At 52.9% G+C, this 22,707-nt stretch overlaps 5 protein-coding genes across 5 annotated transcripts; 2 read left to right on the forward strand and 3 right to left on the reverse strand.

The window, feature by feature from the left end:
• Positions 1–8,851: 8,851 nt before the first annotated feature.
• Positions 8,852–10,057, forward strand: N0V96_005601 (uncharacterized protein; the record flags this gene model as incomplete). The annotated part of the gene is made up of 4 exons (XM_053195583.2): positions 8,852–8,997; positions 9,051–9,235; positions 9,292–9,668; positions 9,734–10,057. The coding sequence occupies 4 exons, from the start codon at positions 8,852–8,854 to the stop codon at positions 10,055–10,057; spliced, it is 1,032 nt and encodes a 343-aa protein (XP_053046922.2).
• Positions 10,058–10,509: 452 nt separating this feature from the next.
• Positions 10,510–11,948, reverse strand: N0V96_005602 (uncharacterized protein; the record flags this gene model as incomplete). The annotated part of the gene is made up of 2 exons (XM_065757447.1): positions 10,510–11,396; positions 11,489–11,948. The coding sequence occupies 2 exons, from the start codon at positions 11,946–11,948 to the stop codon at positions 10,510–10,512; spliced, it is 1,347 nt and encodes a 448-aa protein (XP_065613790.1).
• A 708-nt stretch (positions 11,949–12,656) lies between these two features.
• On the forward strand, positions 12,657–14,090 carry N0V96_005603 (uncharacterized protein; the record flags this gene model as incomplete). The annotated part of the gene is made up of 1 exon (XM_053195581.2): positions 12,657–14,090. One exon carries the CDS (start codon positions 12,657–12,659, stop codon positions 14,088–14,090), a length of 1,434 nt encoding a protein of 477 aa, XP_053046920.2.
• Positions 14,091–14,743: 653 nt separating this feature from the next.
• On the reverse strand, positions 14,744–16,047 carry N0V96_005604 (uncharacterized protein; the record flags this gene model as incomplete). The annotated part of the gene is made up of 2 exons (XM_053195580.2): positions 14,744–15,721; positions 15,928–16,047. 2 exons carry the CDS (start codon positions 16,045–16,047, stop codon positions 14,744–14,746), a joined length of 1,098 nt encoding a protein of 365 aa, XP_053046919.2.
• A 601-nt stretch (positions 16,048–16,648) lies between these two features.
• Positions 16,649–17,258, reverse strand: N0V96_005605 (uncharacterized protein; the record flags this gene model as incomplete). Its single annotated transcript, XM_053195579.1, has 4 exons — positions 16,649–16,752; positions 16,819–16,916; positions 17,046–17,157; positions 17,222–17,258. 4 exons carry the CDS (start codon positions 17,256–17,258, stop codon positions 16,649–16,651), a joined length of 351 nt encoding a protein of 116 aa, XP_053046918.1.
• Between the last annotated feature and the right edge of the window lie 5,449 nt (positions 17,259–22,707).

Below are 22,707 nucleotides of genomic sequence, written 5' to 3' on the forward strand. Positions count from 1 at the left end.
GGGGTGGATGGACGACGTGCGTTTGTCGCGGTGGGAGGGGGGGAAGACGCTGTAGCAGCCGCTGGGCGAGGCGTTGCGCCACCTGGTATGGTTGTTGGTGTTTGATGGGCGCCATGGCTTGTCTGGCGTGAGTATCATCCGCGTTCGCTTAGATTCATTGGTGGGGGGTGAGCTTTCTGTTAGTGACAGTCTCAGGCAGTTAGTCGCATCATCAACGAAGGGGGAAACGGGGGTGATGTCCAATATTTTTGAAATTCTTTTGTAAGTTGGGAAAAAGGGTGATCTAGTATATGGTAAAAATTTGGAGGGGGAATAAGAAGAGAAATTTGGTGAAGAAAATGCCAAGACTGCGCTGATGCTGCTGTGCTGCAAGCGCTTCTACCCTGCGGAGGTCCGTAGGGGAAGCGCAAGCGGCAAGACGAGCAAAAACAAACAGACGCATCGTCTTGGATGCCAACATTAGTTTTGGGGTGACCATAATCCTCCACTGTAAGGTCCACTGACGACGTCCTCCCATGTCTCTCTGCCACTTCCGTCCCTCTCTCTCACTCCCTCATGTCGTCAGTCATCGTCGTTTTGATGAAAATGCCCAAATAATAGTCCGCCCGAAATGACAACCGCTGATGCTGATGGATGCTTTGTTGTGAACCGGTCACATATGTAATAAGTCGTAAATGGTACAGACGACGAGCCCGATGGCGTCGTGGTCCTCTCCTTCGTGAAAATTGGCCGTAGAGAAAGGAGAGGCGAGGCCAGGAGTGAGGCGGTTCATCGGAATCGTCGGAGCAAGTGATGTTCACACGTCCGCCCAAACTGGCTTCAGTAGTGAGGCAACAAGTTGCTTTGGGGTTGACTTGCTCCCGACGAGCTCCGGCCTGTCTCTTTCCCGCCGTTTCCTCTCATCGCTCATGATGATACGTTTGATGCTTCGCATAGTAAAGCCAGGCTCACGTTCTCAAAGGACTGTGTTACCATATTAGCTGTGATTCTAGTGAGGACTAGTCGAGAATGAAGACTTACGCGCAACCTTGAGGCGTCACAACACCAAAGAAGCAGTCGCCCGAGACCTTTTGTGCTGCAGGCACGACTTGATTTTGACGGACGGGAGTAATGACTACGCCTGCAGTGGCGAGTGACGCGCACAGCGTCGTCAGAATCGCGAGTGAGACCTTCATCTTGTCGTCGTCGGTTGTTGGTGTTCGCGGAGAGGGCGTATTAAACAAAAAAAGAAGGCTGCTCAAGATAGCTGCCTTTGCGTTCACGCGAATCGGACCGGGTTCGTTGACGGGGTTCCCAAATTCCAGTCTCTTTCTGATATCCCGCTTTCTTGTTTGTCTTGTTCCCTTTGATTTCCAGAATCCTCCTTCTCTCCGAATGATCGTGGATTTGTTGTTGTTACGGACGTCGAGCTAGCGACGAATCGTCTGGGTTGGTGAAAGAGTAGCGTTGGGGAAGTATGTACCGGCAGGTCGGCAGAAAATATGTATAGCGAAGGCAAGGTTTTTGGATCAGACCAGCTGGACTAGCAGAGACGAGTGCGGGCGGGCGCTCGGTAGGTAAAAAGAGAGAGGCGAGGTGCAGCTTCTGCTGTCCGGGATACGAGCAACACACGGTAGAGGTGTGATGTTGGTGATGGTGTGTAAAAAGGATTAGACTTTGCGTAGGAAGAATGTGTGGGATGTCGGTGTGTTAAGAGTGAAAGCCCGAAAAGGTGTGTGTGAGCGTGCAGATCTCTTGGCGTGCGTGTGCGGGTTCGTGCGTTGGATGCGTCTTGCTTGAGGCCGTGTGTTCGTTGTATGGTAGGGAGTATTGGTGGCTGTTTGGTGGTATAGGTATGGGAGGTGCGTACTTGGTCGGTGATCGTGAGACGAGGAGATGAGATGGTGAGAGAAGACGAGGAAGAAAAAAGAGGGACACGGGTTTTGTGATATCGGACGATGATGGGCTGTGACGAAACTCGTCTCGACAGGGGTGGTGGGACCGGGTAGGCGCGAGTACCTCACTTTTCGACCTCGTACGCACCAAAGGCAGGGAGGGGAGACTGGGACAGAGAGGGGCAAAATATGGTGTCGGAGACGAGGCCCAGCTGCGTCTCTGGACCCGTACCCAAGCCTTCTTTGAGTGGGAACATCTTTTGACTATTGATGCTAAGCATTCGAGGGACAGGGCATGCTCGACCTCGAGAGCTTGAAGACAGGGGGGCATGGTGACCCCTTTGGGGATGGAGGACCGAGATGAGCGGGTGGAGTTTCAGGGTTGAAACCCATTGCGGCGGTGCGCGGTTGCGGTGAGAGTTGGCTTAATGAGTGTGGTCACTCTGGTGAGTCGGTTTTGATTTGCTTCTTGGGGTGGTGGTGGTCGGTTCATTTCACGGCAGGTCTTGGAAGGTGGTCGTGATGGTTCGTGATGGTGTTGTTGACGCTCGTGGTCGAACGTTGGTGAGTCGACATATCTCACAGTGCTTCCTTCTCATGGTTACTGACTCTGTGCCGTGTGGCTGCGGACCAGCGCTCGGAGAATAATAACCTAATGCACAGCGCGGACTGCACAAACACAACCGCCGAAGCCGCCGCCAGCAGACCGAGACTAGGACAACCAGGCCAGCGTCAGGACTCCAGGAGGGGAAGGGCGGATCGTCAGAGGCTGGACTTGCCTGAAAGGTTTCCCGAGTCCAGCCGCCAAAACCGAGCAGGGCCAAGGAATTAAGGTTGTGCGATTAAAGCAAGGGGGAAAGAATCGATTCGATTGGACAGTTGAGGCGACGATATGTCGACAGATACGATGGATGTGGAAAAAAGCAGAGCCGTTGGCATTGGCAGTGTGGGCTCCAGACCTTCTGGAATGGCAGCGGGGATCGATTGGATGAGAGAAGGAACGGCAATTCGGTGCCTGAACCCCTGACTCTTTCCCTGCAGATTATTGGGTGTGATTGGCTGGAATGGATGGACTTGGAGGTGACATGCGACACGCCCGGATTCTGAGCCGCGCCACAGCAGGTGACCAGGGGCCACTCAGATGGGCGGGTTCGCCGTTCTGTGGTGGGGAAAGTCGCTGGGTGGGGCTGCATGTCACGGACGGGACCGAGGGATGTAAGGGGGAAAGAGAGACGGGGTGGTTGATTGGCCAGAGATGGGAGGAAGGGGGAAGGAGGGATCTTAACAGGTCACGTTATCAATCAGTCCTCAAGGAAGGAGGCACCATGAGAAGGCAAGCACGACAAGGAGGCTTGCGCCACAAGCAAGAGGTAATTGTTAGTGTGCCTGGCTGACGGGTTCCTACTTGCTTACTTAATGGAAGGTAGCGACCCTCCAACGACGACCCGAGACATCAACGACAAGGTAAAACCTGGCTGTCGCAACTCCAACGCACATGGCGCACTTGACGGCGTGCCTGGCTGGACCAGGGGCTTCGCTGTCACTTTGGCGGTTTGGGTTTCCAACTTATCAGTCTTGATGGAAAAGCCACTGAAAACTTCCTTCCCCCTTGACATGGATCCCGGGATTTTGGTTTGGGAGATCCCATTTGCATTGAGACTCATCAGCCCCCTCATGGGCATCATCATCAGTCCACAATCCCACTCCATTGTGCCCGTCAGCGATTCATCGACGTGATCCCTGGTGGTGATCTGGCGACTTTTTCTCTTGGGGGCCACTGTCGTTCGTGGATCACTGGCCATCTCTGAGCGCGGCGCCAACTTCAGACTACCGGTGCCTTGTCCCGTCCCTTACTTGATGCCCAGCCCAGCCAACTCGACTTTCAAGACTTGACGGGGGGCTCGGCGCTGGGCGCGGCCTCCTAGGGAAGCTAGACGCGTGGCGGTCATGTCTGGACGAGGAGGATCTACTTGATCCAAGGGGGCTTGGGTGAATCGCAGTTGCAGTCATGGATACAGGCATAAGATGCGTGGTGCCGGCATTTAATGCATCGTGACGAACCCTCGAAACGTGGCTGATGGGCCTCTGAGAAGTGGACTGAGTCTTAACTCACTAGCCTTCTGCTTAATCCTGTCAAGCAAGCCGCATTGCCCTAGATAAGCACGCAAGATACCACGGTACCTAGCACGCGGTCCTGACTGCAGTGGCCCACGATAAACGCAGACAATGCAGCATCCCGCTGATGTAAGTCGCGCTCGTCCTCATCGGCCTCCAACGGGATCCAATTGCCGGGCAACATCTGCCGGGACATACCCTGTCCTCAAAGCGCAATATTGAAAGGGGGAAGAAACTCTCTCGTCGTCGTCGAGTTCAGCTGAAGCGGCATATGCAAGTCACAAACCGTCGTGCTTCCCCCCTTCTACCGTGACCCCTCACCATCTCTCCCCTTTCTTGCAGGACTTGCGCCCACGCACAAGCCAGATACTGGACGATTCTCTAGTCTCCCTCTCTGAATGGATGAGTGGATAGATGACTACCTACGCCTGGCTGACTCTCCCTTGCCCTCCGTCGCCCGCGTCCCCCTCCTGCGATGCGGCTCTGCCGCTCCGTTCCGTGGGTCCGCCTGTTCTGCGCTGATCTTTTGATACGCGCCGGGAGGAAACTGATGTATCTTCCGCGCTTTTTCCTTCATGCTGTATACAAACGTGTTCTCACCTGAGGGGGCCTTAATACCACCAGGTCGTCCGTGAGCTCACGGAAACAGAACGACCTCTCTCCCGGACGTCTTCCGGATGAAGGGTTTTCATCAAGACGATACCGGCACATGTACATAGTCTAACGCGTTGAATACCTGCCCAGTTGCCCATCCCTTTCGCTGACCTGTCGATTTCTGTGCCGTCTTGCCCGAGACCCCTCTGTCTCGGTGCGGTCGTGATGGAGAAGGGTCCCGACTCCTTGTTACACAATGTCTCGCTAGGGCGGGTTGACGGCGGGTGGAACGACTGGATGGGTCTAACGGGTGAATTTTTCATCACAAGGAGACCGCAGAACCGTTGTCGATGATGTTTGGTGGCTTGTGTGAGGAATGTGATCGAGTCATTGGCCACGTACGCGCCTTGCGGCCGCGAGTATGAGAATTCGTCATACTTCATTCCTCGGTCGTGCTCTCTGGTAAGTTGAAGCGACGTCATCAGCCTTGGTCTGTGTTACTTCTGAACTCAGATGGGTAAGTGAACTACTCTTTGACTACTCTGGTTCAAGAGAATGTGCCACGAGATATTTGGTAAGTGCTGCCCACATCAAACGCATTGCTCTCAAAGCATTCATCCCATCGGGTGCCGAACAGCACTGTCCCACAGATGAACGCGTTCACTTAAGGTAGTAACGAGTAACATGTTGATCTTTCCTATTTCGATTACATCTTGAAGTAGAATATCTATATTAGGAGCAGTCAAAAAAGGATCCGGGGACGATATTGATGCGGTTTGGCACTCGCTTGTGCCACCATGTCAATATGGCCTGGAATGCAGCCCTACTACACTTTGGTCACTCCAACCCTCAGAGCGGTGTTACAATCATGTTCCGATAAATGCCATACCTACTGGTTCCCCCTGCGGAAACTGTTACTCGACAAGCACCTAGCAAAGGCGTCTACATCTTTTTTCAAATTCAGGCATCTAGGTAACGTATCACAAGATAGATGTGGTGCTGTTCGCATTAATGGTATCATTTTTGTGACACGAAATATCGGAATTCAAGTTGCCAACCTGTACTGTCTAACAGTTACCTAGGCGATAATTCGAGACAGGTTGGTATTTTCGTGCCTCATCGGCAAAGAATGGAAGTTGGTATTCTTGACTCCCAACTTACCATACAGCAGTTATCATGAATTTATGAATATTTCATCGTGCATACGTGTTTCTTCTTTTACCGCTTCAATAGCTAGACTCGTGACATACTCCACTACTCAAGCAGACAATCCTGAGCTTTCATAACTTTCTGCTCGTTCCAACATCCTGGCTTTCATCCTCACTCTTTTTCGTGCACTCCACCATCTCGAGATCTTGTTGGTATACACGTAAGCAGGTCAGACCTTTCGGTCGCGACGAGGCCAATAACTAGGTTGATCTATTGCGCGTAGTCGAAGAAGGAAGTTCGTGGGCAGAGCCCGCGATTCCTCTGTGGGTGCAAGTAGGTGGAAGGGTCCGTCTACATGTGCCCAAACTGCCTACCTACCTACCTACCCACCTACCTAGGACCTTTTCTGTCTTCTGCCTTTGTAATCCAATAGATCTAATGACTACTGACAGACCGTCCAAAACACTTTTAAAGTCATGTGTTAACTTGTGGTCCGAGCCCATTACACTGACACTGCGCCGGTAACCGTTCTCCATCATATTCTTTGATTCCTCCCACTTGCCAAGTTTGCACTTGATGAGTCCCAGATGATACGTGCACTGAAGTACAGGCAATCCAGTGTCGCCATATATGCCTTGACGCAACAGAAGCGCGTGAGCCATACTCTCTTCTGCGTCCGCGAACGACTTTTGCTTGGTTTGTAGAATGGCCAAAGCTCGAAGTGCGTTGGCTTCTGCTTCCGATCTAGATCGAAGGTTCTTCAAGTGCTTACTCAAATGCACAACTTGGCGCTGGATATCGATAGCTTCTTGATCGCGATCTTGTTTGCCTAAAACATCTGCCAGCGCGCCCAATATTTGGATATGTACTGTAGACGACGTGGCACTATCCAATTTAGTGGATAGTAGCTGACGAAATATTGTCTCTGCCTCTTGCAATTTTCCTTGGGCGGCAAACGTGAGAGCCACTTCGTAGACAAACCTAGAATCGGCGACTTTTCCCGATGCCAATGCCTCTTCCACTATGCTGAGTACCTGCAAGCATGTTTTTTCTGCTTTTTCAGATTCTCCCAGTTTGTTGAATGCCGTGCCTAAGTACATCATCAGGCATGCTTTTTGCCTGAAGGATGGAGCATCGCTATTCTCAAGTTGTCCGATCGCACCAACTAGCAGGTCTCTTGCTTCTCTGTAGTCCCCTAAGTCAAAGTGTAGAAACAACCTGACAAGGTGGTCTACAAAAGTAGGCATGGCTACACTACCATGAGGCTGGATGGTTGATGAGATGTCTCAGCCGCATGAAAGGGGCATAGACTAACGAGGGCCCCTGTCGATTCATTGAGGCACAGCCTGATCACGCGTGACCAACACATTTCGACCAATCAAAAAGACACCTCATTTTTGGCAGATTAAGTTGCAAAAGCAAAGAAAAGTCACGTTTTGCACCTTCTACGTGAGAGAAACCCTTCATGCGGTCGAGTATATCGAAACTGAAGGCTCATCATCGAAGCCGAGGCGCTAGGAGGACACCGGTCTCATAGTACAAAGGTTTATTCAACACCTGATTTCTCACGAAGACTGAGTATGTACAGTGGCTTACTTTGAATAGATGCATTCTTCAGCTTGAGATGCTCCGGATCCTACCCTTTTAAAAACCTTTCATGGTGAATTGAATCTGTGGGTATTTGGCAAGTCGCCGTGTTTCTATCCACTTTTCGAGCAAAGGCTCGGAGGAGACTAACACGCTGGTGACAAAATACATGGCCCGTCACCATACTGCTCTTACAACAACACGCCCCAGAAGCCTCGTATCAGAGTCTTAAAAACAGAAAAAGCTACTAAGACTATAAGGTAGAGTTGAATTATTATTATTTTGACTTAGTTCGAGGCGAAATAGTGCTATGTAGCTGGTGTTGAGAGGTAGTTCTGTGGGTGCCGAATAGTAAAGAGGCCATGTGTTTTGTCACCCGCGTGACTACAAGTAGTAAACGGCTGTATGTAAATATAGCACTAATGAAGGAAAAGTCATTACAGGGATCATCTACCCACAAACTTGCTGTAATGGTCTTTCCCGCAGTCACGGTGACCTACGCGAGGTGGGGGTCAGTGGGGGCAGGTAGGTAACATGTGGCGATTCATTTCCTACAGAGGCACAGAGGCTAGAGATAAGAGGAATGTAAAGACGATAACCTCGACCGTTCTCCGACGACGGAGAGCCCGTTACCGCCGAGACGTTACTGTACTACTACTAAGACTAGCGACCAGCGAGAAGCTGCCTCTGTTTAAGGAATGTCTGGTTACACTTTTGGATAAACACGCATTCTCTGTTTTCTAGCTCAACTGTTCCTTCTCTATACTTTCCTTGCGTAACGGAAAAAGTATGCGCAAGACAGGTCATGTTTCCTGAGAGAATAGCTCAATTAGTCGTCTGCAAAGCCTTTAGCGTTGTTGGGTTACAGTCTCTACATGCCAGAAACCCCTAGAAGGGCTGCGTTCTGACTACCGGCCAGAACCGCTCGGAGCAGCCCCAGCCGAGCCGGGCCACAATGATTAAAGAATTACCAGTGAAAGCTTGTATTGACGAGTTAAGCTTCTCGGACCACAATTAGTGGGCCAAACAAACAAGCAGCGGTAGGGATCGGTATGCATAACGGAACTGCAGGCTCGATTTGGCCAACGCCCCTTTCCCCATCCTTAAACTTACCGAGGCTTTCTTCGTATGCACCGTATTGACGTACAAAAGTTCCATCCACTTGGTCTCCAGCGCGGTCTTCGTTATGTGGCGTGCAACGGAACGGAGCTTAGTTTCTCTACGACCTGTAAAGAATTATCTCCTTACAACTACAGTAAATTCGAGATCGCACTCGGTGATATCGGTCGGCATGCCCTCTCGTAAGCGATTAGTCGAGACTTGAGTCAGAGAGACGGAAAGTTGAATCCAATCTAGGTCGGAAAATCCAGAGAAAAGAGGAGAAACAGTCAAGGAAGATCAGTGGGCTTTTCGTCTTGATCACTATAGACTATGAAATGTAAATAACGAGTCTCGTCCTATGAATTCTCTTTCCCATATCATCAGCTCTTCGCCCTGTACTCGCATCAAACTGTCTCATAGCAGTAGCCAAAATGTCCTCTTCCCTGAAGTTCCTCGTTTATGGCTGCGCAGCTGCCATGGCCGTGGCAAGCTGGCTGCCTTCGTCGAACTCGAGTGCCACCAGAGCAGCTGTGAAGGAGTTCCCTGAGTGCACCTCGTTGCACCAGAGAAAGTCCTGGTATGTTGAATCGGTTTCGGGTTCCTCAAATTGCTTCTCTAACGAAATTTCAGGACTGCGATGACGACCACCGAGAAGAAGGCCTATATCGATGCCGAGCTCTGCTTGATGAACAAGGCCCCCAAGCTGGGCGTCGCCGGCTCGCAGAACCTGTGGGATGACATGATGTACGCCCACATCTACCAGGCCAACGTCATCCACAACGACGGTCCTTTCCTTCCCTGGCACAGACTGTACAGTAAGTCTCCTGTCGTCATCATTGTTGAGGACAAGTAATAACGAGCAACATCGCAGTGCGTGTCCATGAAGTCTACCTCCAGACCGAGTGCGGCTACGAGGGAGGCCAACCCTACTGGAACGAGCTGGAGGATGCGGAGGCCGGTTTCCTGAACCAGTCCACCGTCTTCGATGCCGAAACCGGATTCGGAAGCTTCAGGAACGGCGACAATGGCTGCGTTGCCGATGGGCCGTTTGTGAACCTGACGATGCACTTGAACCAGACCAGCAGCGATGCGAACTTCTGCTTGACCCGCGATCTCGACCAGGACAGCTTCTACCAGGCCAACAGCACCTACGTCAACGAATGCATGGCCATCGACACCTACGTCGACTCTTGGAACTGTTGGGGCACGGCACCTCATCTTGCCGGTCATATGGGCGTCGGCGGTACTGTAAGTCAAAAGTCGAGCTTCCACCATACTGGAGTGTCATGACTGACTTTGTTTTGCCTTTCCAGATGCTGGATGTTGTCTCCAGTCCTGGTGACCCTTTGTTCTTCCTCCACCACACCAACCTCGACCGGCTGTGGTGGGAGTGGCAATCCGTCAAGCTCACCGCTCGTCTAAACGAGATTGGAGGGCCTGTGGTTGCTTCAGATGCCTTCCTAACGATGTCCAACCTTGATTACCCCGGTGCTGACCTCCTGGACTACAACGGGGAGAACGGCGGCAACGTGACCACCATGGCTCACAACCTTTGGACTGCGGGACTATTGCCTAATGTTACGATCGCGGATCTGATGGACATTCGCGGACCCATCAGCTGTGCAATCTACGTCTAAGTAGACTGCAACATACTCGTGAGGTTGAAAGGCGGCACGGCTAATGCTTCATGCGGTGGAATACCGATGTATGATGTGGGAGCCTTACCACACACCACCTTACATATAGCTTTGGGTCTATTGATCTCTTTCACTCACCCATAGCCCAGCCTACGAGAGTGCATAGTTATGGATACGCTCCTCAATCAAGGTACCTGCAATGCCTCATTAGCTTTACTTTCTTCTATAAATATTTAAAGTCGGACAACGGCAATAGACTGTACTTACTCTTCAAATGACTATATCTGTAATGCAACTCTTTCTACTCGCCTCGGAGAGGAACTGTGAGTCTGCTTCGATGTTTGGATCTGGGTTTGACTCCTGATGTATTGAGACAAAGAAAGGAGACTGGAGTGGCATAACCCGTGGCTAACAAACCACCGAATATGGGACTGTCTGGTGACATCCTTTATCTACAGGATTGCGAATGGACTCCATCCAACTCGAGCCACCTTGGCCCCCATCAGAGCAACAAGAGAAAGAACATAGATAAGACCAGTGAACAAAATTAACCCCCAATACTCCCCGTTTTGCGCAGAGATGATCTCTCCAGCCACAGGGACATCGAAAAGGCAAGCAAAGGAGGCCGCCGTATAAGCCGTCGCATAGTACCGCCCATAGCTCTCTGTCTTACAGAGTTTACCTATACAAACCGGGCTGATGCTGATGTTGTTCCCGCTAGCGAAGCCAAACAGTACCACAAAGACGACGATGCCCGCCATAGAAGAGCCCGCCGGTAGCCACACGGCCAAGCAAGCGATGATGCTCAGCACGAGAGCCAGGATATTGGAGTTGAAAGGTCCGGCAAAGTCGCCGAACCACCCTGCCAAGATACGTCCGGCTACACTTCCCGCGTTGAGAATCGTAGGGATCTGATAGGCAAAGTCGATATCGAAGCCCTTGTGAATGGCGTAGCTCGATATGTACGTGAGAGGAATGAAGAGCGACCACTCAAGGAGGAAGATACCGAGTGTAGTCAACGCAAATGCCGGATCTCGGAGTATGCGGATGTTGGGATGAACCGAGGCGTTGGGGTTGGGTGGTAGTCGTCTGTCGATAAGAAGGGTCGCAGCCCCGCAGAAAACGAGGACGATGAATCCAACGGTCCGGATCGCCCATGCCCAGCCAGCTCGTTCGAAGAGGGCGCGGAGCATCATGGGATACACGATGCCTCCGAAACAACCTCCAGTGGAAGCAATGCCGGTGGCAAGTCCTCTGCGATGGTAGAACCAGTGACCGACGGCTGCGAATGATGGCGTGAATAGGAGGGAGGCACCAACGCCATTGAGGACTCCGAAAACTAGCATGAAATGCCAAAACTCTGATGGAAGATCATTGTCAATTGACTGCATCTCTTCAATTTTCACAGAACAGTGTAGATGGTATACTTACGGGTAGAAATGCTCAACAGCATCTGAGCTGTCACAACACAGACGGTGCCGGACAAGATCAACCATTTCGGGCCATACTTGTCAAAAACGGGACCGATATAAATCCCACAGAAGAAGCAGAGGAACATGTACATGGAGAAAATCCAGCCGATGGTGCCTTCGCTGTAACCTTGTAGCTGGTGAGAGCTGATGTAAGCGTGGATGGTCGCCACGCTGTTTGAGATGCCCAAGGCCGAGAAGGATGCGAACCAGGACCCTAGCACGACGGACCAAGCGCGCAGGCCTCCTTCGGGGTATTCATCTTCTGGGTTCGGAATGGTCTCGTCGATGCTTGGGTTATACTGGGGTTCCGGTTTCGAGTCTCGGATTTCGGCCTGGTTGGTAGTGTGGTTGGGAGCCATGTCGTGGATTCCCTCAGGCGCGGCCTGGTTCTGCTCAGGAGATCTCAGTGGTTGAGCCATCTCCAACTTCTTAACTCGCGTGAGAAAACTGATGACTTGGAGAAAAAACAAGCAAGCATCTTACAAAACCCTTGGGGGCTCTAGCGAAATAAATAGTTTTCGCAGCAGAGTGGTTAGTGACTCAAGTAACAATGGTAACAATCTCACTCCCCTAAGGGTAAGTGTAATCGATGTCTTGACCTCAAAAAACCAACGCAAGGAAAGCCGTTGAGACTCCATAGGGAAAAAAGCATGGGTCACCCTACATATTTCTACATATGCACTCCACGCAAAGCGCGCCCTACAACTGACATCCTGGAAAGAAGCGGGCTAGACCTGTAAAGGAAAGGGGGAAAAAAAATCAAGACTGTGAGAGCAGCGTCTTCAACTCGGCCACTTCTTTGTTTCCTTGACAAAAGGATACGGACACCAGCCAATGACTTGTCGTCTTCCTCTTCCACGTTTTCTTAGAAAGGTAAGTTACGCCTATGTGGGACCGGCGTCGGCATCGGCTCCGGCTCAACGACCGGTGTCGCAATCGCGGGAAAACAGGGGACCCCACAAGTGGGGCGGCCCGAAAGGCAGTTTAAACGTCACATCTCCCACCTCCAAATGACTCCGAGACTCGGAACCAACGCTAGATCTTACCTTTAGAAGACAAGCCGTCAACCCACACGAATCTCCCGCCAGGGTCACGCAGGGTCACGCCAGGGAAGGAAACTCGAGACGATGCTCCTCCAGATCCTGGGGTCTCTCCAACACCTCCGGGCCTCGACCATCGTCTACGCTGTCATCGCCCTCCTCCTCCCGGTTACCCTCACCGTAGCCTTCATCCTTCATAATGGCGAAGCCGCGTCCACGCGCAGGAAGCTCCGGAACTTGGAGTCCATAGGTGTCCCGGCCAACAAAAGCCACATGGCAGATCAATTCGACTCCAAATATGCCCTGCCGGAAGACACACCATCGGGCAACCAGGGGCCGATCCGCATCAAGTCAATCTACATCCACCCGATAAAATCCTGTGGCTTCATCGAAGTAGACAGAGCCCTCCTCACGAAAACAGGCTTCGCGTACGACAGATGCTTCGCCCTCGCAGCCGAGACGCCCGACCCGGAAACGGGCGCCGTCTCCTGGAAACTCATCAGCCAGCGCACAAAGCCAAACATGTGCCACATCCACACAGAAATCTACCTCCCCAAGAAGAACAGCGACCAGCGAGACCTCCTAGTCCAAGCCGGCGGCTGCGTCCTCGTAACCTTCTCAGACCCAGACCCCCCAACCTGGGCCCAACGCATCGAGACCTTCCTCTCAAACCCCTTCAACCCTTCCTTAACACCCCAAATCTCCTTCATCGTACCCCTGAACCCCCCTTCAACCCTCGTCGATGAATTCAACATTGGCCTCAAAACCTTTGGCATTCACGCCCGCGACGCCTCCGGGCTAGACATGTCCCGCATCCCCTCCGTCGCCACAACCCTCCTCCCGAAACTGAAGAAATTCCTCGCCATCCCGCCGAACCGCGGCCTGACGCTCACGCGCTGCACGCCCGAGACCTTGACGCGGACGACCCTCAACCTCGCGCCCGTGAGCTACATCGGCTCGCCCGCCGTCCACGGGTATACGGACCAGCAGCCCGTCAACCTCAACAGCCTATCCTCCATCCACGCCGTCTCCGCGCTGCTGCCGCCGGAGAACAGACCGCTTGACGCCCTCCGCTTCCGCGCGAACTTATGGGTCACGGGAGCGCCGGCGTACGTGGAAGAGACGTGGAAGCGATACCGCATCATCCCCAAAGGAAACCTCTCGAACAACAGAAAGCCGAGGGCGGACGTCTCACCAAAACTCTCCGTCGTCTGCAGAACATCCCGCTGTACGATGCCAAACGTCAATCTCGCTACAGCGACCTTTGACAAGGAGAACCCTGCGTCAACTGAGAAGAAGAAGGGGAAGCCGCAGCCCAGCACGACGCTGATTGAGCACCGCACCCCTGAGACGGGGAACCCCAAGGCGCTGGGCTACCTCGGGATGCACTGCGTGCCAGAGGACGACGACCTGGACGAGGCTAGGAGGCAGGGGAAGGGGTTGTATGTCCATGTCGGCGATGAGGTCGAAGTTCTTGAGACGGGGGAGCATTTGTATGGGTCTACTGCGAATGATTATTGAGGTGGTTACCTCTTGAGAGGGTTTGGGCTAGGATGACCTGAGTGGCAATGAGAGGGCTGCTCTTGTAGACTTGCGCTGAATGATGATGTACAATAATGTCTATAATATGAAAGGTTTCTGGCTCAAGTTGTCTAGGAGCCAGAGTGACGTTGAGAAGTTCATCCTTATGGTTAAGGATTACAATTTGATGGGAGACCCGAATGGCTTTACTAGCCACTGCAAGTTGTCACGCCGGCATTACTCACAGACTCATAAATTCTCCCTTATTTGGTCTCATTCAATGGCAAATCTGATGTTTAGAAAAAGCAGTCAAATAGACCAAAACTAGCTGTGATGAATTTAGGCCGGTACAGACCAACATGATGTCCTTCACAAAGCAAGAACCATGGTCTGCAAAAAGGGGTTTGGTTTATGAACAAGATGAATGGAAGACCTCGATGCAATGAATCTTTTTATCATCTATATGTTGCTGACTTCCATGGCCTGCTGTGTACCACTCTGAGTCTATATCTACCTATACCAATCCGTCTATACCACATCACTCCATCACAACCCATAGTCTCTAAAGCCCATCTTCCCAAACTCTCAAACCACCTCGACCCTTTTTCGAACCTCCCATTCCACCAAAATCCCCAAACTCACCCATAACTTGTTCACCTCCCAACGCCAACCTCCCCAAGCACCCTCCTCGCCCCCAACTCCTTCCACTTCCCCACCGTCTCCGGCCTCGAAGCCCACACGACACCAAGCATACCAACAGCATTTACATCCGCCCCGTCAACGCCCGCCTTCACCCTAGGCACCACAACAATCCACCGCCTCCCGAGGATAACATTATGCGGCACCGCCACGGCCCTCCCGTCCCCGTCCTCCTCGACAATCTTCTCCCGGCCGGGGATCAGCTCCGTCGTCTGGCGGAGCATGTCTCTGTACTTCGCCGTGAGGTCCTTTGTCGAGGGCGGTGATGTGCCGCTGAAGCGGTGGATGAAGTATCGGAACGGCGGCTCCTGCTCCCCATCGCCGACCGCTTCCGTCTCCGTCCCGTACCCGGAGTCGACGAGGTCAGGCCACATGGGAATCGCCTCCGGCGCAGGGATAACCTGCATATGCTTATGCAACCGACTACACCCGCCCTCTTTACCACAGTTGAAGATGACCAGATACTCTTGTCCATTCTTCCCGCCATCAACACCCTTCACCTCACCACCCCATCGTCCATTCAACCCCCCCAGAACCTCCATCGCAGCCCCTAGATCCCGCTCACCCAACCCCTCAAACTGCCTCCTCCTCCCGTCGGCAGTCAAAAGGAGAAGATGCGGCCTGTACGCGCAGAACTTGTTGAACGCCAGCACGTGTGTGGCTTCTTCGTCCCCGCCACCGCTGATGGTCGTGAGCTCGAAGCCCGCGATGCTAATGTCACCTCCGGGAAGGTTCCCTTCTTCATCGAGGGTGATTCGATTGTTCTTATCACGGTGTTTCTCTTTGCCGTGGGTGTGACTGTGAGCGCGCGAGGCTGCGCTTGCGGTCGTCTGAGACGGCGGGCTCGTTTCGTCGTCTGCGTCGTCTAGCTCCGCGTTATCTTCTACCGCGGCGGGTTTACTCTTCAACGCGGCCGTCAAGCGGAACTCAAACTTAAGGCAGAATCGTCAGTCTCTGTAGTACCCATGATCTCTTGCCACTGAAGCCTTTCAATGTCCTTCTCTGAACCCTTATCACCGCCTGTCTCGTCCCTCTCGTAAAGCGAAGAGAAAGAGGAACATTCGAATTACAACCGTTATCCGTGCCCCAGTAATAGGCGTGAAAATCCAGTAAAGAAGAGTAAGGAAAAAGGACTTACCTTGAAACCTCCGTCCTCATGATAAATTTTCTCCATGTCTTCGGCGTACATCACGATCCCGTCCCGAACCTTTTCATCAAAGGCAGCGAGGACCGAGGCCTCAGTTATCGGTGAGGCCATTGCGCTTTTCTCTGCTCTGGTGAGTCTTTACTGTTGGAGATGATTTAAAAGCGACAACTCAGGAAGGGTATGCCGAATTATAAATTGGAATGAAATATCAACGGGACGTTAATGAGAGTTGTAGGCCGTAGGTAGGTGAATCGACATGTCGAAAGTCGCAGGAGTGGCAGTCGGAATGAAAGCAGGTTATTGGTCGGTTCCATATGACGACATCAGAAAGTTACCCCCTTGCATTGATACTTGCACAACGCGACAACGTTCAGGCTTAGTTTTTAAACCCCCAGAATAGTTTCTAGGGATGGTGTTTTGCGAAAGTCATAGTTGAACTTGATGCTATTAAGATTTTAGAGTATCAACCGCGTGACGTTCCTCTCGCGCCCGCTTTTACGTTTTGTCTCCAAAGGAGGTATTATACTACAATTTTCCACTACGCTTGAACCCCCCTGACGCCATCATCGACTCGTCGAAATGCTGCTGTCCCTTAGACACTGACTGTACGTCTCGTATCATCTCGGCAACGGCTTATATGCCGCATATACTTCCAGCCTACACCATCGTCGATCCCGTCCCTCCTCCTATACCGTTGTATGGACAGCTATATCTACGCAGGAGGAACGGGGGCAGCGGGACCGGTGCCAGTCGCGGCGCCTCGTTGGGCGGGAGGAGGGAGGAAGAGGGGCAGGTAGCTGACGGCGAGAGCCATGACTATTATACAAGCGTCAGTGAACAAGCTTATGGAAATGCGACTTGGGGCAGAGAAAAGTGACATACCTGACATGCCCACGGAGAAGTACCCCGGCGTCGCGGAGCTCTTCTTCGTCTCCTCGCTCTCTCCAAGCCAAGTCTGAATGCTGAAGACGACGGAAGCCCTGTCATTATTGTCCTGTCAGTAAGTCTGATCGCCAAGCTATGCCCATTTAGACCGGTGCTGTAGTTGCTTGGGGAAGACCCAGTAACGCTGTCCATCTCGTTGAGGAAGAACAGAAAATGAGCCATACCATCCGATGAACTTGTTGCGCGTAAGCATCGCAGCCATTGGCAGGGTAGAAGACAGCGTCGAGGAGAGCTCGGTGGAGTCGCCCTTAGCCTTGGGCTCCTGATAGGGGACGACTGCGCGGAAAGGCAGAGAGGTTAGCAGACATTCGCGACAGGATAGGAGTGGTGCAAAACATACTCAGGTCCGGCCGACGCATATCCCGCTTGGACGCCATTGTGAAAGCTCTGGTTGAATTGAATGTGCTGTACAAAGTGGGAGACGTGGAGAGCTATGGTGGAGGGGGGGGTCGATAGTGCCACAGTCCTGGATGCGTGAATGAAGCTCTCACCCGAAGTGACGGGCCGCAATTACAACACTCCAACAGAGACGTGGCGCCTAAATTCTCAGGCAGAAACACACGCGACCCCAAAGAGCTGGGGAAGGTGAGAGGAAATGGGAAAGGGAAGGCCGGCCGATTGCCCCGCCCCGCTTGCACACACTCAGTCGACGACACGTTTTGTGCTATATCCACGCCCCCCTTTTCTTCTCTCCCGGAAGGTGCCTGGGGATGTGTAATGTGTGCCCGCGCGAGCCGTCAAGCGGCCCCTCCGAACGCCGCCGCCCCTCCGAACGCCGCCGCCCCACGAACCGATCTGACAGTGGGAAGTGGAAGCAAAAGTTGCAGAGATTCCGAGGGACGCGGATTCCGATAACGAACAGGCTCACACTTTGCGAGCCCGGGATTTTCAGAAACCTGATACTAAAAAGATGGGGATCGCCGTCTGCCCAGTGCGAACGTGGGAGGACGCTCCCGCCGACGGGCTTAACCTTGCCATGGTGTTCGTTCCGTTGCCGAATTCGACTTCACGAGTACGCCCCGGGGAATTGGAGAGCCAAGTTTACAGGCTGCAACGGATAACCTCCGCAGGACATTGTCTACGTGTGCCAACGCTCCGTAGGGGAAAGACATGACAGGATCCCGAAATGTCTGACTTTGGGACGTGGACCACTGGACTCTCTGGGAGCCGAAGTTTGCGGGGCCTCGGAAGATGCGGCCTACGGAGGGTCCAAAAGAAAGGAGAAGGGCAGAACAGCTGCATATTACTCCGGCGTCTTCTCCGTGGTCGTGGTAATCATTCGCAGCATGGAGCTTTGCCGGAGCATTTTGTTTTGCGCGCCTGCACGGCACCCTTACGAAACCCCCCTCCGTTATCTGGCGCGGAAAGTATCGCCCGTATGCGGGCCCTCTGCAGCCAAAAAAGCACGAGATAACAGCTAGGCCGCGGCCGTCTGCCCTTGCAGGCACAGCTACCTATTTCCCCCACACGGGTCCTGCAGGAGAAGGAAAGGAGGGCCCTGGTGGCTCTTTTTGGAGCTCGCTTGGAACTTTCGAAAGAAGGTTTTCGACATCTTCTAGGGCCTGGGGCTGGGCGTTGTCGGGGAACTGGGCTTGGAGTCTGGAGATGCGGTGTGCTAAACTGTTGCCATACCATCGTGGCCTGTGCTTGTCCAAATAGCACTTCGGACGCGGGCTTTGGTCGCAGCGACGCGGAGCCTAATATTATAGATGTCGTTTGGCGAATAAGGGCCGGACAGCTTCAGTTGGGCTCCGCGAAACGTGGATGCCGTTGGAGAGGAGTCTTGGAGAGTGGTGGAACACAGAACAAAAGCCAACGAAAGGCCTCCAGCTGGCATAGTTGACGGGTCTGTTTGACCTGCGAAAGTCCACCCAGCACCAGCAGAGCCCGAACCAAGTTAGTCACGGCGACCCGACTATGATTGCACACACCTCCTTCGAAAATGTCTCGAGTGTTGGTGACCGCGAACACACGAGAGCAGGTCGTGTCAGCTGAAAGGGGATGGCCGATAACATCGTGTGTTTTTCTTGTGTTTATGGGCCATGGCAGGTGTTGGGCGGGTTCTCGGTGGTTACCCCCGCCAGGTACCACCTGATTTGCAGCGGCGGATCGCATGCAGCATGATGGCAGATTGCGTGACACCTGGCGGCGATTCAGCCATCAAAGACATGGACAGCGCGTGGGCAGCGCAAACCAAGCAGCCGCGGTGCCACGGCGGCCCGGTGCCTGGTCTGGTGTAGTAAGACCGGCGGGCGTGGTTTGGCACATTTTGGTTCGCCGGCGGAAGACAAACTTTCCCAGGGCCTGGAGAAGGAGACTACCCCAGGGCCCAAGGAGAGTTGGGACATTCGACCGGGATGCTGTTCGATATAAGCCGAAGGGTACTATAGCCCCCCCTCCTTCGAGGCCCTCCTTCGAGAGTTGAACCAGTGGTTGAAAAGGCCCCGGGGATGTGAGGACCAGAGAGAGATGTCCCAGGAGACCGGAGAGTCTGGACGAAACGCGGGAAGAGGTAGGGCCGGTTCTTTGTGTCCAACGGGGATGGTGGGTGCTGTGAATCTGGTGGGCGTTCTTTGCGGATAGCAGTGCCGCTCGCTCAGATCGTCTACCAATTTTTCAGAGTTGGGCCTGTTCTTCTTGTTCCCTCACCACCTGTTCGGGAGTCGGGAGAGCGGGCTGATGGGACGGTGGGAGAGGGAGGGGGGAAGGGATGAGACAAAACACACGGGGTCGTAGACAAATCAGATGCAAGAGGGAGAAGACAAGACAAGCGCTGCTCGAAGCGAGAGTGTCGATATGGGCGATGATGCGTCGTCCTGTCGATTTTGGGTTGGATGGATGGTGGCGTTGGAGCAAAGCACCCGAAAATGGCAGCTAAGATGCAAGTGGCAGTTAGTTACGGAGACGAATACCTACCTGCCACTCTGCGAAAGCGACGACTGCCTGGGTCTATTCCATAGATGCTAAGGACTGACAAACTGCCCATGGAAGGGACGTTTGGTGCGATTGGACGGGGTAAGAGGATAAGAGGATAGCAAAAGGCCAGGCCCGGCGATAGGAGCAGCTGTACTGTAAGGTAGTTGTCTTGGGGTGTTGGATCTTGGACCGAGTGCGGCTAACAACATCCCAACAGCCTATTCCGGCTTCCTCCCTCCGCCCTTCCGTCTGGCGATGCCGATGCGTGATGGGCTCTGCCATTCCAGCGGGACGGAACCCCGAAGGAAGCAAGATTTAGACCTGGGCGAAGGGGACACCCGGGCGTTTGGGTTCCCTAGCCTGTCGGGGTTTCCAGTGTGCTGCCCACTCCAGGTACCTCTAGACCAGACATTACCTTGGGTATCCGTAGTCAGGATGGTGTATCCGTACTCCGTACAGGTAGGAAGAGTCTAAGAGAGGGCAAGTGTCTTTACTAAGCAGTGGCTCGATCCTTGTCAGCATCGACTGCGAACTGACACTTGTCTAATTTAGCATGCTTCGGGTTATTTTGATGACCTCCAAAGTTTATACGCGAGGATGCAAGTCTGATACGGAGCTCGGAAAAGGCAAAAGGGGGCTTACGATGATGATGATATTGATAATGACGATAGGTAGGTATCTGTAATCCATCGTTGTCTTACGTCTCAGTACGAAAACACTGGGTGAGTGACAAGGAACGCCTTTTGGAACTGGGCAAGCCACAAAGGAAACAAGACCGGGGCGAAAGTGACTTGGAGGCGGGAGTGGGCGAATCAGCTGTAAGACATTGGCTGAACAAACCAATGAGACGGACAAGGCCCCATGGCGGTGAACGGGGGTTGTCCTTGGGCTGACGGATTCTCGAGGTTCCATTGGCACCAGGGGACTGAGAGGAGAGAGAGGACAAGAGATAGAAGGGGGGAGGTGTGTGTTCCTCTTCCCCAGCTGATCGAAAAACCCGACCTTACCTATTGAGGCTAGGGCCTTAGCTCGGCCGGGTTGTCGTCGATAATTTGTTGACAGGAAGCTTCCGATTTCCGTTCCTAGTTTATTACATCGCATCGTTAGCAATCGTTCGTCGTACAACCCGTCTCAGGTTACGGTTCGCAAGTAGACAACCGAAAATATTGAATCTGCCTATTGCCTACTGTGTTGCTGTAGCAAATGAATCTCCCAGCCTCGTCTTTTATCGACACGTTATTGTTTTTTTCTTCTCCATATTGCCGCCGCCGCCGCCGACGCCTTAAAGTCTGCCGCGTATCCGCCTACTTCATGCCGAAACATCAAACTGTTCTTTTTCCTCAGCCAAGAACGGGACGTTGCTGTTTGGTCCTTGTCCGCATCGTGTGGCCTGAGAAGTGGGTGTAAACTCTGTCCCAAGTACAGATGTTCCCAGTTAAGAATGCTTGGTAAACTCGGGTCGGCATCCGAGTTTGTAGAGTTGGAACTTGCGCACCACAGAGACAATGTTTTAACTACACAATACTGCGTAGGTAGTTTGCGTATCGACACAGAAAGTGTGCGCAGAAAGATCAAACTGTCCCTGCGCTTATCGGGAGCTTCCCGCAACTCGGCGCAACTCATCAGCCTAGACATGTCCATGAACACGAACCCATCCATCTCGGAGAAAGTCCCAATACAAAAGTCACACACACAATAAGCCGTATGGGATTGAAGTACGGAACACAGCGTGTGAATGAGGCGCTTAATTCAACCAGCCCACTCACCCCAAGTCGCGGTGCTGGTTCCAAGGCTCCAAGCTACAGACTGAGAGAAAAACTCCCGCTCCCTGGAACCGCAGATCCCATCGGCTCCCGCCCCACGACTAAAAGCAATTTAGCTGCTGTTCCCTGGACGCCCACTCCCCCTCTCACACATACCTTCTTTTCACTCACTCCGCTGTCCCTCTCACTCTCACCACTCACTTTCGCTCACTTACTCATTTAAATCCCCCTTCTCAACTCACGCCCCCTTCCCTTACCATCTCATCCCGTATCACACGCCACACCCTCCGCTCTCCGTTCCGTCCACCAGCACCAGCACCCGCACAGGGTGTTTGTCAGATTGCTTGTGGTTGCCTTTTCCATTTTCAGTTACCATTCCCATTCCCCATTCCTAGCCTGAATTCGGTCGGATTGAATTCGTCGGGTCCTTACTGCGTGACTAGATACCCAGTCCTAGGCTGAGCTGAGCCAAGGCACACTTTGACCCCGAGCCATCTTTGCCGACCATCTAATGGTCTCCTGCACCACTTAGTACCTACCTACGCTTCGCTGCGCTCTGCCTGCAATCGTAAACCCCAACCCACGGCAACTCTGCCTGTCACATTCAAACACCTTCTCAGGCGCCCTCTCTCTGTTTTCCTTTCCCCCTCTCTGCCCTTTGAAGTTCTATCTCTCTCCAATCGTCAACTCTTTTGGGAATAAGACTCTCTCATACCTGGACTACGAGTTTCTCCGCTCCCCGCCTCCTGACTTTGTTCACGTTACCTGATCTTAACGCTTGCAACCGGTCATCACCATACGACTTCCCCCCTCGCCTTGACACTCATAATCAACGGCTTCAACACAATAACATAGGCGCCTTCATCCTCAATAGTGTCAGCAACCAGCAGGATTTCCAGCGGGCCGTCGCGAGTCATCCGACATCAGCGAACCTGGCATACGCGGGAACCCTCGGAGATACTGCGCCCCCCGTCTCTCTATCCGTGGTTGTAGCCAGCCGTACGAAAGATCCAACGCGCACTTTGCAAATCCGCCGCCGCTGTACCGTACACGGTACCGCACCAAGGGCCCTGCACACTCCACCGCTGCATGCACCCACCCTACCAGTGCCTGCTAATCCAGTCCCAATCTGCAAACCGCTTTTGCA

This window comes from Colletotrichum fioriniae, assembly GCF_027942845.1.
Source record: "Colletotrichum fioriniae strain IMI 355084 chromosome Unknown scaffold_6, whole genome shotgun sequence".
Classification (NCBI taxonomy): Eukaryota; Fungi; Ascomycota; class Sordariomycetes; order Glomerellales; family Glomerellaceae; genus Colletotrichum; species Colletotrichum fioriniae.